This window comes from Lampetra fluviatilis, chromosome 1 (assembly GCF_964198595.1).
Source record: "Lampetra fluviatilis chromosome 1, kcLamFluv1.1, whole genome shotgun sequence".
NCBI lineage: Eukaryota > Metazoa > Chordata > Hyperoartia > Petromyzontiformes > Petromyzontidae > Lampetra > Lampetra fluviatilis.
Genome location: NC_136275.1, coordinates 18,987,654 through 19,004,295, shown reverse-complemented (window position 1 = coordinate 19,004,295; position 16,642 = coordinate 18,987,654). Strand labels below are relative to the sequence as shown.

General features: G+C 44.2%; 1 protein-coding gene across 5 annotated transcripts in view; it reads left to right on the top strand.

Annotated features, from left to right (window-relative positions):
* The window catches only part of LOC144933611 (POU domain, class 2, transcription factor 3L-like), a 98,064-nt gene that overhangs the window by 25,085 nt on the left and 56,337 nt on the right, over positions 1-16,642 (top strand). For 4 of the 5 annotated variants that reach the window (XM_078858604.1, XM_078858631.1, XM_078858595.1 and 1 more), the window contains exon 2: positions 7,451-7,507. In XM_078858604.1, the coding sequence (XP_078714730.1) occupies positions 7,451-7,507 (57 nt within the window). Of the gene's footprint in view, positions 1-7,160; positions 7,316-7,450; positions 7,508-16,642 lie in introns of those variants that run through there. The other variant, XM_078858612.1, reaches the window with a different exon arrangement.

Below are 16,642 nucleotides of genomic sequence, written 5' to 3'. Positions count from 1 at the left end.
CTGATTAAATGAAGTTCTCAAGTGTAGCGAGCTGATGGTCGCAGCTGGATCACCAGGGGCTAACCAAAGAAACGTCACATTGAATTTGGTTCTGCACGTGATGTTTCGAATTTATAGCTTTGAGATGTTGAAATATATTGGTTTGACTGTCATGTGACAAGCATTACTCGGTGGCAGGGTGAGTGGGAAAGTGCTGCCTCATACTCTGTGTGGACCCATTGGTTACTTGTCGAGATCGAAGACTGAGTGGTAACTTTGTGATACGGTTTCCATGGGCTGTTATTTAGAACAAAGTGTTTCTGCCAATAAATCCAAATGTATATTTAGGAACATGATATGGCACCAATAGCATAATTGTGTGAAATTGGGAAAAAGATAACATTTAAAAAACCGTTCACAATGGAGATTTAATTTACTTTACTGCAAATAGTTTTTTTTATCTCTTGAAACGATTGATATACCATACCCATTAAGTTCACCATGACTGTCCATTGACAGTGAGTGAGCAGTACACATGGTGAGTGTTTTTGTTTTACGTTGCAAATATCAGCTTGCTGCAAAAGATGTTGCCGGCTTCTGACAGACTCGGCACCACATTCCATTTCCTTCTGCAGTAAAAACCGAGGCGAGGTGCATTCTCATTGGTACGTTAGAGTGTGGCTGATTCTTTTGACTGTTTTTTTCATTAACCTTATTTGGCTCAAGTGTAGGAAAAACTGAACACTTTTTTTCCAAGTCAGGGCCACAGCTTTACTTATTTGCTTTAGTGAGATGCAACCAGCAGTTCTTTTGTCAGGACATTTGATCTTGGTGTATCGCCCCATCAGTATTGCAAAGCCAATAGTTTAAATTAAAATGCATTACATAAAACGGATATCTCTTGTAGGTTTATACCAAGACTGTCCAATGCTAACTAACATGATTTTAAAGTTTGTGGTTTTATTAGTGATATATTGCTTTCATTAAAACGATTGCTACATTGATATCACTGCAGTGTCCTTGTATTTCACATCATGAGTGACACTACGTAGACGTCACTAGATTTTTTAAAGTTATAGTTTCTCAATCTTGATTGGAAGCTTTCGTGAGTGCATGAATCCATACTCTTTGGTTCTCTCGGTAAAGTCACGTAGGTAGAAAAATAATAGATCACGACGTTTTGATCGCAACACAAGCAATCGTCATCAGGTGGGATAACCACCACAGCAAGAAAAAACTGCTGAGGTAGGCGAGAGATCTGCCGTGGCACGAGGTTATGTAGTGTATAGTGTAGTGTATGGTAGTGTATGGTAGTGTATGGTAGTGTATGGTAGTGTATAGTGTAGTGTATAGTGTAGTGTATAGTGTAGTGTATAGTGTAGTGTATAGTGGGCCTCAGCAGTAGGGGGGGAGAGAGAAGGGGGGAGGAGGCGAGGCAGAAAGTGGACCCCGCGGCAGCACCCGGATCACTGGAGTTGAGATCGGAGAGAGATGCACAGAGAGAGGGAGAAAGACACAGAGAGTCAGAAATAACAGCTGACATTGGCAGGTAGGATGGAAACATCGCAGTCAGTTAAGACTTTACCTGGTTAATAACGTCCTTCCAATAATTGCTCAGTTTGTGTCTGTGTTTAAATATCTGGATGGCTTCATGAACACATCTCTGATAATAGCCAGTGGGTTTGCAGAGTACCTTCGTCTTAGAAAAGTCAATTTCGTGTGAGCCCACTGCGTTAAAACAATGATCAGCAACGGCAGAGGTTTTGTGTTTCAGATTTGCCTTGTGTTCGCGAACGCGGTCCGAGACATGTCGTTTCGTTTCCCCAATGTCACTGCTGCCGCAGCCACAACTCAGTTTGTAGACACCCGGGTATTGCATATCAGGAATCACATCCTTTGCAGATGGGATCAAATCACAGATTTTGTGTACTGTGTTGAAACGAACCTGGATCTTGTGTTTAAGAGTTTGATCAGTAAATTAATGACAAGAATTTTGGCGTAAAACTACCACGTTGCTGAACCCTACAATAAATATGGATCGGCATTCGCGCCCTCCTCGAATCCAGCACTGTGGAGGCAGCGAGTTGGTGGATCACTGCACAAATGTTGCGAAACTCCCTTCCCGTGGGCATCGAGGTGCCACACGCCCTGGCTTTCGAGAAGAAGGGAGTACAGCGTTGTGCGAACCAGCATAATGTCCCTTCTCTTTAGGATAATGTTTCCCCTTCATATGCATGGGTTTTTGCTGGGTGCTCTGGATTCCTCCCGCATGTATAAACACATATATAGAGGACTGCAGATCTTGGGTAATTGTTGGCACCGGCTCACTGCCTGGTTGCCGTTCCTTGGTGGTTATGAGATGGAAATTACTACGACGACGCTATATTAATTAAACAATATTTTATTAACAAGTCTACCCATTTCATTACATGAAATACAGACTCCAGGTAAGGCAAAGGGAACATGGAATGCACATATTGCTGTTTCATATTGCTAGGGCACTTTTCGAGTGCACATAAGAGGAGACCGTCAACGAAGATTAGAGTATTGGGAAAAGGCTGTGCTGTTGCTCTGTTGTGGCACTGTTGGCAAGTATTTATCACATCATCCAGCAGAAAGCTTGACTTGCGTCCAGGATATGGAAATTAACTTAACCCTTTCACAGGTTAGCAACTCATGATTTGCAGGCTTTGGTTTTGGTTAGTACTGTCGAAAGATACTAACAACATTATAAACGCATAGTATTAAAATAAATATGGTTAATCAATGCATTAATTTATATTTACTGGACCTACAACAGCCCATCGTTAACAGGGGAATGGATGGTAAGCGAACACATTGGGCTCTATGGTGGCCCGTCGTTAAGCGATTAGTCGTTAACAGGGGTGGTCGTTAAGAGGGGTTCTACTGTGTTTGTTGCATTTTACTTTTAGATTTTCAGAGAACAAATTCAACCTATCCGATTTTGCGAATTAAAGTATAGTCTCCTTAGGCAACAGGCAGCCATACTCACATTACCCCACATTACCAGCAACCAAAAGTGTAATCTTGTAATCCACTTAAAGCTCAGTTGTATTCTATAATAAATTGATAAGTGATTACTGTCAATGATCGTATATATGAATGCTATTTCCCGCTGTTTCAGTAACATTGAGCATTCTGTGACCCAAACTGAATCGTCCTCTCTTCACAAGTGTTTTGTTAAGGAATAGGGAGGGTTTCTTTGGCAGTTGCTTTCACTTGCTACTGCAGTTTCAAGTACATCAATCAATGTTGTTTTTATTTTATTTTGCTATTACATTCAACTTATCAATGAGCCAGTTTCATATAGAATGGGTTGTAAAAAATGTTGCAAAGGTCTCAAAGTATTATATTGTTTTAAAGAATGTAATCAACACCACTCTGAGTCTCTCGTCTGAACATTCCTCCAGAGTCAAGTCTGTCTTCTGTGAATCTATTTGTCGAATCACCAAATCTGAGGCTTGCCTGTCTTGTTATCCAATGGTTTCCAGATATAGCATTTAAACTTATACACATTTCAGGTGGTTAATACATAACTTGTGAAGTTATAGCAGGTTAGAAGTTTAACGTTAAGCATATACAAGGCAAGAGTTCCATAGATTCAGAGTGGAATGAACAGAGCGAATGAAACATATGCCGAGTGTTTGAACCCGCATTAGGAGCCAGGCAAATGGGTCGGATGTTGAAGTGGAGGTTGTTGAAATGGCTTTTGTGCACAAATATGTAAAAAGCAACTAAACCTTTGTGCATATGCTCTAACCATCATCACATCCTGAAAAGTGCATTATTGCTGTCAGCCATATTTGCCCACATTTATTTTGGTGGTGACAAGAAAAGGGACCTCATTCCAGTAATGTAGGGAATGCTAATGGTAATTGCATATCCATAAAGGAAGTGTTCTTTTCACACATGTTGGCGTGTTGTTTGAATGTACCTGTTCAACCTCATTTCCAAAAAGAAGTCAGATCCATACATTAAAAAGTTAGATGGCGACAAGCTTGTTATCAATCAGAGCTACAGCCCAATTTCCGACAGCCTAAAATCGGTTCTAGCTAAATGGTTGAATTTCGCAGTCACCCTTAAACACATCCCAGTTGATGATATCATTGCCTAGGTCGACGTAGCCCTTCAGGGTTTGGGACACATTCCTGCAGACGTGGCAAGATCAGAAATCGTTGCAATCCTCAAAAACGCTAAGATACCTACTGCAACATCAGCAAGGATGAGCGCCTTGAGCTTTCGCAACTAAAAAAGAGAGATGACGTAGTCATCCTCTCAGCCGACAAGGGCAATGCCACTGTCATCATGGACAAAACCACATACAAACACAAAATTCAGGACCTACTTAATGATGGCAGCTATACCAAAATCAAGAAAGATCCAAACCAACCGCCTGGTTACGAAAACCAACATCACTGATTCGACATCTTTGATCGAACCAACCAAGCGGCTTTCCTTAAAACCCTCTGCTGCTAGACCACCCTGATTTTATGGCTTACCAAAAATCAATCAAGAAGGTAGACCACTCCATTATATCGTCTCCACCATTAGCTCGCCCACCTATAAACTGACCCTATTTCTGTCTGAGACCTTGCAACCATTCACTGGTAAGACCACCTCAGCTGTACTTAACTCAGCTCACTTGATATCTTCAATTAGGGACATCTCACTATCTCCAGGTGATTTGCTCGTTAGTTTCGATGTATCATTGTTTACCAAAGTTCATGTGCCTGACACCATTGCAATCATTGAAGATTTGGTCCAACAAGGAATGAATGCTGATGTACCGGCCCTGGTTAGACACTGCCTCACCAACACTTATTTCACCTGGAATGGAACATTCTACAAACAAGTTGAAGGTGCCCCAATGGGTTCTCCCCCTTATCTGCAGTTGTAGCCAATGTTTTCATGAAGAAATTTGAGACAGATGCCATCCAGGCATCCACCCTACATCCTTCCTTGTGGAAGAGATACGTAGATGATACGTTCGCCATCTGGCCACATGGTCTACCAGCTCTGGATCATTTCTTCAACCACATCAATTCCATACACCCAGCCATCGAATTCATCATGGAGGTGGAAAAGGGATGGCAAGTTACAATTCTTAGATGTTTTAATCGAAAAGAGACCTGATGGCTCAATGGGACACTGTCTCCAGGAAAGCCGCCCATACGGATGCCTACCTAAAACTTGACTTCCACCACCATCCATCCCAGAAGAATTCCCTCATCAAAACTTTATACCATAGAGCTCGTTGCATTTCCGACCATCACCACCTAGCCCGTGAGCTGGAGCGCGTACACCAAGCCCTGAAGAAGAATGGCTATTCAGACTACACAATCCGTAAAGCTATCACCCCAACCGTTGGGAAAGAACCATCTGAGAACCCAATCAAAACCATCACCTTGCCATACATAGCAGGGGTCACTAAAAAGATTTCCAAAATCATGAGCAAACACAAGATCCAGGTACGATTCAACACAGTACATACAATTCGTGATTTTATCCCATCTGTGATCCCTGACGTGCAATACCCCAGTGTCTACAAACTCTGCTGTGTCTGGGGCAGCAGTTACATTGGGTAAACTCAGCGACATGTCTCGGACCGGGTTCGTGAACATAAGGCAGATCTGAAATACGGTAGGATTAATACCTCAGCCATGGCTGATCATTATTTTAACGCAGTGGGCAAACACGAAATTTATTTTGCCAAGACGAAGATACTCTGCAAACCCACTGGCTATCAGCCAACATTCGTTCATGAAGCCATCCAGATATATAAACACAGACACAATTTCAACTGAGAAGATGGGTACAAACTGAGCAATCATTGGAAGGACTTTATTAACCAGCTTAGGTCATAACTATGTGAGCAGTTATTTTCGACTCTCTGAGTCACATTCACTAACACAGCCACCGTTAGCTGTGTTAGTAAATGGCGGCTTGCCATCCTTTTCCACCTCCATGTGGCGATGGCTCTTTCCGAGCTCTCTCCGAGCTTACATTTACAAGCAAATTTCTTACATTGACATGCTAATCTCTCACAATACAATGGCCACCCCCACAGCTTCGTTTGTCAAGATTTACCCGATCTTACATTTACATTCAAATTTCATCTCGAGCCCCGCCCACTGACCCTTGGGCTACACCCATCTCAAATATTTATAACTCCCTGCCTCAGCAGCTCTTCCGCTATATTTTTCACCTGATGAGGATTGCTTGTGTTGCGATCGAAACGTCGTGATTATTTTTATTATTTTATATTCACGTGGCTTTACCGAAAGACCCAAAGAACACGTATATACAGGGTGTTTCAAAAGGATGGACCCAATTTCAAAGCAGTATATTTTACGATGGCAACATGTTACAATTGCACAAAAAGTTACAAACGGTTCAATGAGTTATCAAGTTTTACTAACCATTTTATAAATGCTCTGTGCCCTCCACCTGTTGTACGGACAACATCGAGATGATAGTTGAATTCGTTCCAAACACCTCTCTTCTCACGTTTTCCTCTGAGGTGCGTGGTCGCCCTGTGCTCTTCCCCTTACATAAACAGCCTGTTTCCTCAAATTGTCGGGACCAATGACGAATGCTCTTTGACATTGGCGGATCAATGATATTATTATTTTTCTATCTACGTGGCTTTACCGAAAGACCCAAAGAATATAAATTCCTGCAATCACGAATGCTTATAGTCAAGATTTAAAGGCAGTTTATAACAATAATTGGTAGAAATACAACATTATTACTGATTTATCTCTTCACAATTTGTATATTTTTCTTTAAAAAAATAGCCAAAGCCCTGTTTTTCACCATCACATGAATTGGCTCTCAGATATGGAGCTATTGATATGAGTTTTTATTTTGCCGATTTAATTTAAAACATTATTTGTTTTTCCTTCCATGATTATCAATCGTGCATAACCCAGCTTCACAATTCGCCTTGGAAGGGTTAAGCGAGTTTTTGTTGGTGGGCAGCTCGCGGGCCCGCTTTCTGGTCGGGCATCTGCCGTGCCTCGCTGATGATGGTGGCGGTGGCGCCGGGGGTGGGCGTTGCTTTTGCATACATTAAACACGTCTAAAAGAGTGGTTAATTTAATTCGCCGTGATTTGCATGCTTGCGCGGTCATGCTGACCCTTGAGACAGAGCCGGGAGACGTGCGCTGCCGCTCGCAGCAGCGGCGTCTGCAGCCAAGGCGCGCGCTGCTACGCCGTGGCTCTGTTGTGTGCTCTCTCACTTTCGACTTGCTTGCGGGCTAAAATATTTCTCACCGTTGCGTCCCTTCCCCAGTCCCTTTGGACATGGAAGCAGGTTAGCAGAGAATTTAGGTTTTTAAAATGAGTCTTTTCCTTTTCTCCTTGTTAAAATGAACTTGTTTTTGTTGAGGTTCCTGAGGTATTAAGTCGGTTTCATTTGAAATCTCACGGTAATGTTGTCATTTTGCAGAAAACGGCATGGCTGGAAGAGAAGGGATGAGTGAGAATGGGCAGGGTGATCCTTCAGGTGAGTCGATTGTGTGATCATTCACACGGTTTGTCTTTTTTCATTGATTATTTTATTCCACTCATTACTGATTTGCGATCTCATCCTGATCAGATTACAGAAATGTTGTGGGACCTCCAATGTCTTCTCCACCTTGTTGGCTTACAAAAAGTAAATGTGAAGCAAGCTTAAAAGGTGTTTTTTCCAAAATAAACAATAAAAATTGCATTGTAAATAACACCATTTAAATGTCTCCCTCAATGACAATCTGCATGCTTTAGTGTCGGCAAAAGTTGATCTTTTTTACAATAAAATTGGCACGTTGGCCTTTGCTAGAGTGTGCATTGGCAAAGTGCACCCTGGTGCCACCATGGATTGTATTCGTATAAAGCTTTGTAGACAGTTTGCTTTCGAAGCAAAACACATGAGTGGGAATGCCACGAGCACACAAGTGCTTGACAGGCCTGTATGTACCAGTTCCTGAAGCCATGGATTCAATGGAACCACGCCGATGCAAAGGCATTATCGATTCTGTCCACACACCACATGCATTATACTCAGAACAGCATTAATCGCGCATTGTGTGGTGTATTGTTGGATGGTAAGAAAGTATTTTGAAAGTGTTGAATGCAAATCAATTAGTGCATTGGTGTCGAGTTTTCATGTCAATATCGTCTAGAGGTGGACGTTAATGGGGAAATTGAGTGACTTCTCTCAAAGGTGCGGATTATGTTTTACTGAGCATTGTGCAATCCTTAATTTAATTTATTTTCCGTCTCATTCTTGTTCAAAGTGGTGAATTTGTGGCTCTTGGGTGTCTCTGGGGTTACATCAGTGCCCCTGCGAACATGTACAGGTTAACATGCCACCCCATGGCGCTGTAAAAAAAGAAAGAGGTGGCTGGTTGACTCAGAGGTGAGAGCACCAAGTTGCCACCACTGAAATTCTGGGTTCGAATCAGTGGCCGTCTTTGATTCTGGGTCCTCAACTATAGATTGTTGATGGTCTCAGGCCGGTCATTAATGACTCCACAGAAACATTTTCATGTTAAATAAACTCCAGCTCTACCGAGCGATCCGGATGGATACCTCGCCTCATGACACGATGCTTTTAGCATAGTTGGGATGCCGTTGGGGAAAAATAGCCAAAATATGTCAAACGTAATAATACATGCATTGATTTGAAGCTTTCGTGACTGCAGGAATCCATCATACAAGGGGTGTTGTGGTTGTCCCACCTGATGACGATTGCTTGTGTTGCGATCGAATCGTCGTGATTTATTATTTTTCTACCTACGTGACTTTACCAAAAGAACCAAAGAGAATACATGCATTCATAAATCTTTAATTTCTCCAGGAAATTTTAATAAAATAACTATTTGTTTAGCTTATTGTCTAACCACTGACAATCTCTCAACACATCTAAATTGTCTTAGATCTTGATGTGAGAGCACTAGATTCGTAGTGCTCTATGTCGACTTGCACAGACTTAACATCCATGCTTGACCGCCAATGTAGACCAATAAAAACTGTTGACAATAAAGGTCAGCCACAGTTTCACAAGTGTCAACTTTCATGTGTTGGTGCACAATTTAAAACCCTTTCTACATGAATCTTTCTGTCCTGGCTGGTTAATCACCTGGACTGTGTTTAAAATGCTAGAGGATTACAGAATGTGCGGCTGCCAACATTGATGAAAAACACATGGTTTTGGATAATAAAATATGTTCATGATTTGCCCCATTTAATTATTAGCAAGGTTTTTTGGAGTAATGTACAACTCCTATTTTGTGCAATAATGTGTTGTGTGAATGTTGATGCCTTCTAAGTAAAAATAGGTTAAACAAGGTCCAGATTACATGCAATACATGTTTGTCACGTGAAAATGCAGTTTTTTTCAATGCAGGGGTTTTGTGGCATTAGACACTTGGAAAAGTGGTGGGCTTAACAAGTTCTGCTATGGCCAGCATTCCATATTTTCATTTCCTAATTTTAGTCCCTCTTGACTGTAAAAGTACAAATCTGCACGTTGTTCAGGGAAGTTGAATTGTTGCTTTTCATACATCATACAAGGGGTCTTGCATAAAATATGGGAATCGAACATTGTGTCTTATGGCAATGTGTGCTATGGAAGTGTGGGTCATACTACATCCTTGAGAATCCTTTGCCGAGTCGGCATGCATAGCTGCAGCAGGTGGATTAAGTTCTAGATTTGAAGTTTTCGTGACTGCAAGGATCCATACTTTTAGTTTTTTTCGGTAAAGTCACGTAGGTAAAAAATAAAAGAAAAAAATCAAGTAAATCACGACGTTTCGGGCGCAACACAAGCACCTCCCAGCCCACACCCCGCCCCCACACTTACCATGCCCCCCCCCTCCCTCCAGGCCCCGCGACTATATAATCCCTCGTCACAGCCATCTCTGAGACACACTTAAGCGTTTGTGCTTTCGCTACGTTGTCCCCACCTGAAGAAGGACGCTTGTGTTGTGCCCGAAACGTCGTGATTTTATTAATTTGTTTTCTTTTATTTTTTACCTACGTGACTTTACCGAAAAAACCAAAGAGTGTGGATTAAGTTGGCTGAGTATTTCCTGCCTCACCACAGCCTTCATTCCCATTCTAAAATATATGACTATAGGCTCCACGGATCCAATCCACAGTGCTAGCTAGATCTCAAGAAGGGAATAATAATGTAATATACATCTTCATTGATACCGGGACACACCCCTGGAGCCAGGCCTCGGGGTGGTGTTCGCCGGCAAGCGCCTGGTGGCCTGGTGACCCACGTAACCTGGTCGGGCCCAGCCCCAAAATGGCTACGTGGCGCCGTCGTGTGGGCCCACCATGCGCAAGACGAAGGGCAGATGCGATGCCAGTATGGCAGGGAGAGGGATGGTCTCACACTGACTGGACCTGATGAAGCCAGAGCTGGTGGAGGAGGTGGAAAGGTACCAACTAGATATAGTCGGTCTCGTCTCCACACACAGCATTGGCACTGAAATCAAACTTCTCGATCGGGGGTGGTCTCTCTTCTATTCCCTATTCCGGAGTAACCCATGGTGAGTAGCCCTGGGGCGGGTGTGGGGATGTCACAAGTCCCCAGCTGGGTGCTGTTCAGTGGAAGTTTGTCCCAGTGGATGAGAGGGTCGCCTCAATGAGACTTCAGGTCGCGGAATGGAAAACTCTGACTGTTGCCTGTGCTTATGCGCCAAACAGCAGTTCAGAGTATTTGGCCTTCTTGGAGACCGTGGGTGCAGTGCTCGGCAGAGTGCCGCCTACTCACGTGGGAAACGATGGAGTTACCTGGAGAGGCGTGATTGGGAGGATCTGAACCCGAATGGTGAGATGTTATTGGAATTCTGCGCTAGTCACAGAATGTCAAGAACTAACACCATGTTTGAACACAAGGATGCTCATAAGTGTACTTGGTAGCCAGAGCACCTTGAGCTGAAGGTCAATGATTCCCATTTTAGTTGTATCATCGGACCTAAGGCCATATGTTCTGGACACTCGGGTGAAGAGAGGGGCAGAGCTGTCAACAGATCACCACCTGGTAGTAGTTGGATCCGACTCTTGAGACACCGACCAGATAGATGTGGAAGGCCCAAACGAATAGTACGGGTTTTCTGGGAACGTCTGGCAGAAAACCCAGTTGCAGAAATATTTCAACTTTCACCTACGGGAATACTTCTCCTGCACTCCAGGGGAGGTTGTGGACATGGAGTCAGAGTGGACGATGTTCAGGACCTCGATTGTGGATCCAGCTGCGAAAAGCTGTGGCTTGAAAGCAGTTGGTGCCTGTCATGGTGACAACCCTAGGACCCACTGGTGGACACGAGTGGTGAGGGAAGCTGTCAAGTTGCAGATGGCTTTCCTCCGAGCTATGCTCGGGAAAAAAAGTATTCCGACTGCTGCAGCTGCAGCAGTCGTAGAAGCAAAAGCCTTGGCGTGGGAGCAGTTTGGAGAGGCCATGGAGAGGGACTACCGGGCTACCTCAAAGATGTTCTGGCAAACCATCCGACGCCTTAGGAGAGGTCGATGGGACATGGCCCAGGCTGTTTTCATTAATGGTGGCGTAACATTGACCTCGACTAAAAGGGATAGTCTCTAAGGAGCTCTTCAACCCGGTAGACATGCCCTCCTCTCAGGAGGCAGCCCTGGAAACAGCTGGGGGGGGGGGGGGGGTTTGATCCATCACGACTACCGAAGCTGCTGTGGCGATTGAGGGCCTTCGTAGCGGCAAAGCTGCTGGAGTGGACGAGATTCGCCCAGAGTTGAATGCGCTGAATAGTGTAGGAGTGTCGTGGTTTAAACGCCTCTTCAATGTTGCATGGAAGGTGGGTACAGTACCTCGGGATTGGCAAACTGAGGTCGTTATTACCATTTTTTAAATAGGGGACCAGAGGGTGTGCTCCAACTACATAGGAATCGCACTCCTCAGCGTCCCAGGTAAAGCCTATGCCAGACTGCTGGAGAGGAGGCCCTGCCCGGTGGTAGAGCCTCAGATTCAGGAGGAAAATGTGGATTCGGTCATGGTCGTGGAACAATGAACCACATCAAGTTTTAAATGCTGTGATTTTCACTCACCCACCCGTGCTGCTTTCGTTTACTAATTCAAGCTCATTGACATGCTCATTTATCCAGCCCCCACCCGTCCCTGCACACTACAAACCCTTTCCCCTCTTCCCCCTCGTGAACTCCTGCAGCCACGACTCTACAAACCCCCCCTTCCCCCCCCTCGCGTGCCTATATAAAGCCACAACAGCAGATCATTCTTTCTCACCTGATGACGGACGCTTGTGTTGCGACCGAAACGTTTTTTTTTATCTACGTGACTTTACCGAAAGAACCAGAGAGTATAAATAAAAGTCGTTCACTGTGGGTGTTGAACTCGGCCAAGGGTGTGTCTTGTCTCCACTCCTGTTTGTGATTTTCATGGACGGGATATCAAGGCGCAGCTGAGGTATGGAGAGTATCCAGTACGGGGCATGGAGGTGACGTCGCTGCTTTTGCAGATGACGTTGTCCTCTTTGCTTTATCAGTTTGTGATCTCCAGCATACACTTGAACGATTTGATGCCAAGTGTGAAACGGCTGGGATGAGGATCAGCACCTCCAAATCTGAAGTCATGGTTTACTCCTGGGAGATGGTGGATTTTTCTCTCCAGGTGAGGGGGGAGCAGTTGCCCTTTGTGGAGGAGTTTAAGTACCTCGGTCTCTTTTGCGAGTGATGGTAAGAGGTAGCTCGGGATCGGTGCGGTGTCCGCAATGTTATGGGCACTGGGCCATTTCGTGGTAGTGAAGCGGGAGCTGAGTTCTTGAACAAAGCTCTCAGTTTACAGGTCGATCTACGTTCCCACCCTCACCTATGGTTATGAGTTTTTGGGTAATGACCGAAAGGATGAGATCATGGGTACAAGGGGCCAGAATGAGGTTTCTCCACAGGGTTGCCGGGCTCAGTCTCCCGGTAATCCGGGAGAGCCTCCGAGTCAAGCCACTGCTCCTCTGGATTGAGAGGAGCCAGCTAAGGTGGTTCGGGCACCTGGTAAGGATGCCCCCCCGGTAGACTCCCCCTGGAACGCTACCGGGCATGTCCCACTGGGTGAAGACTGGGGCTGGTCCAGGACATGCTCAGCTGGCCTGAGAACACCTGGGAATTCCCTAGGAAGAGCTAGAGTCTGTCGCCAGGGAAAGGGAGGTCTGGACCGCCAAACTCAACATGTTGTTGCCACGACCCTCGCCAGGACAAGCGGACTTAGAAAAGAACAAACATCTTATTTGAAATGAATGTTAAATACTTTTGAGAAGTTTTATTGGTGGGGGTGTGTGTGAGTGGAGCTGCAGCCTCACTCACTGCGATGGTATCATAAGTCTCGCCACACTCCCCTTCCAGCTGTCGATCAGGTGCTCTGGACTGTGAATCCACTGTGCTTGAACTGATTGCTCCGTTTTTTTTTATCCGGGTTATGTGTGAGTAGTTGTGTGTGTGTTTTAGTGATCTAACATGAGCCAGTATTACATTGCTGCAGTGCTTGTTCAAACATGGGTTTTCATTTTTGCACTGTATACAATGTCTTCTGGGTGATTTGGTTTATTAAACATTACATTTTTATACTATTTATCATTATACAATCTGCTGTACACTATACCATTGACCGTCGCATGAAAGGAACTAAGAGGAAGCAACGAAATATGTCAATGGGAGAGTGGTGAAAGGAGACTTGCAGCAGAGCAAAGACTCCATTCCTTGAGGAGAATACAAAAGATATATAGTCAATGCCAGAGACTTGGATTCTTGTCTTGGATTAATACACGACCTATGCGGAGAGTGGGAGGGGGGGGATGTGTGACGTCAGCAGGCACACTGCGTGACGCTGCCGCATGCGGATGAAATCACAGATGTGACGTCACCGCTCACTAGCTGTGCAAAATATATCCATTATTGCCCCCCCCCCGCCCCTCAAAATACAAAAGTGTATTTTTATACTTTTTGCATTGTTTACAGTCTGGAAGCTACCCACATGCCAAATTTCAAGTTTGTTGCATGTCGGGAAGTATGCTAAACATTTCGAACAGATACACATTCACAAATTTCCCTTTTTTTTAATTGATATCCCGGAGGGATGATGGGCTGAGTCAGGATTTTAACCCTCATCATTCAGAGTTGCTCGATGTACTGCTGATAAACTATATGATCTTGTAGGATATTACATAATTGTGGTTACATTCTACAATACAAACATTTTACTGCCTGCCAAACCGAAAAGTAAAAAGTTTAGAACGTATATATTTTCCTTTTTATTTATTTCGGCAAAAAAAAAACATATCTATGAGTTTATCACGTTTTTAAGATACATTGCATCCAAGTAATTTTATTATAACAATAGTAATGATGTATACCTTATCTGCCAAGCAGAACGTCATGTGGTGTAATGCTGTGCGTGCAATTTGGATGGCTCCCTTTGCCTCAAACCAAGTGAAGTGTGAACCAGTGCTGTTCAACATTTGTTGCAATTCAACCCAAACGGACTTTAGACTAATCCACTGTCTGCACTCATAGAACACTTTCCCATTTGCATTTAGCTCCTGAACATATTGTCATACGTAGGAATAGAATAGAACAAAATTTGTTTTTAACTTTATTTGAAGGATATTTTTCTTTTCTTTTCTGCTCTTTCCATTTGTTGTTTACAAAAAAAAATCTGAATTTGGATCAAGCGTTTTACAATGTACGTAAAAAACAATTGACTAGGATCACTCTCAACGGAAATGTATTCATGTGACGGTACTTTAAGGGATGATACCACGTGATATTGCCTGGCCAGTCGGAAGGCGGAGCAGCGTTCACTGAGCAATGCTCCCTGTGTCATGCCATCAGCGCTGCCACATGGGATGCCGCCTGCTCAATATCCTATTCTGGCAAACACTTTGCAAGTCAATTTACTTAAGAGCATCCAACCCTTCAGCAGAAAATTTGAAGAATCATATTATGGAAGATTGTGGGTAATAGCATGTATATGAGCAGGAGTATTTTCTATTTGTCAGTGTCAGCTACCGTGTAGATGACGATATTATTCTTCCCCCCACCCCCCCCCCCGGAGAAGTTTCCCTTAGTGTTGGTGAATGGCTCTTGTCTATAACATCGGGCAAACCCACCCAACAGCATTTATTTAACAGCTCTGACCTTCCCGATGAGGCTCAAAGTTTAATAGGTTTTAAAATTGTCCTGCTTAAAAAAAACGGTGAAAATGTGTCCAAGGCCAATGGACTACACTTGGGCATTATGATATTGCATTCATTTGTGAATGTAAAAAATGCATTCTTGTCCATGTGAACCTTATGGCGGGACCCCGGGTCCCCAAATAAACGGAAGTCAAAATCGTCATTTATTTATTTTTGGCAACTCCGTCCCACCGTGCACATGAACGCCGCGACCCACCTAGCGCGTATTATTCTGTTGTCGTCCAAGCGCAGCGAGGACGAATGCACAGAAGAAACAAAACTTTTAAACTTTGACTAGCGCATGGTGTAGAGCTCGTCGAGAGGAATATATTGCCGTATCGTTCGCCTTCAACGGACATAAAATGACGTCGCAACGCAGTTTATAAGAGAGCTGGGGGCTTATGGGACCCCGAGGTCCCGCCATAAGGTTCATGTGTAGTGAGCAACTTCCAAGACACGACGTGTAGAGGGCTCCTTGTTTATTTCTCACACTTCACAGGCAGAATCACTGAGCGACATATACACTGGGCTACATATAGCTGACCCACTCATACAGCCACATCGCCGGCATCTAACTATATAGCTGGCTGACTAATACAGCGACGACGACGATGGGGACCGTACAGTGGATCGGCCACACGGCCGGACGATGAACAAGAGATGACGGCGAATACAGCGACGGCAGCCCCGAACCTCCGGTTACCTCCCTCTTATATACTCCTCGGCGTGGCCAAGCCCCGCCTCTGGCCACGCCCCCCCTTCTATAACTCTCATGCAGGTTCCAGGAGCTTCCCGACAGATCCCCGCCTCTGACCCTTGGCCCAGTTACGCCCCTCTTATGGTTGGCTGTTATATGGCGCACCCATACCCGTAGTTATCCTTCATGGTCAACAGATGGCACCCTGTCACTACACATGCATTGACTAAGGCATGTAAGAATGTACAATGTTTGCAAAATTATATACGAAGTACAATGTTGGCAAATGTAACTTGAATTCCAACGAAGAGCAGAACAAAAGGAGATGCATCTTCAAATGTGTGACTCCTTTTAATTTAATTTTATTATTTGTATTTATTTTCTATCTACTCGACTTTACCGAAAGAAACAAGAATATCCTTCCATCAAATCGACAGCAGATGAATCAATGTGCCTATTGGATGTTATTGTTTAATGCATGTCATTGTGAGAGGTGATTTTTTTTTTATTCACAAGTAAATGTGATGGATCAGGACCATTCAGTTGTGTGCGGTGTTGTTTGCTGTGTGCTGCTTGTGTGGTCACGATTTGCATATGTTAACTTTGGTTCATGACTCTGTCATTGAGTTAGATTCCCGCTCATGGCCAACACCAGTGACGATTACCTGAACCGGTCCTGGGCCTCCCCTAGTACCTAGTGCGGGGTGTAAAATCATCGCCACTGGGGAGACAAAGACGC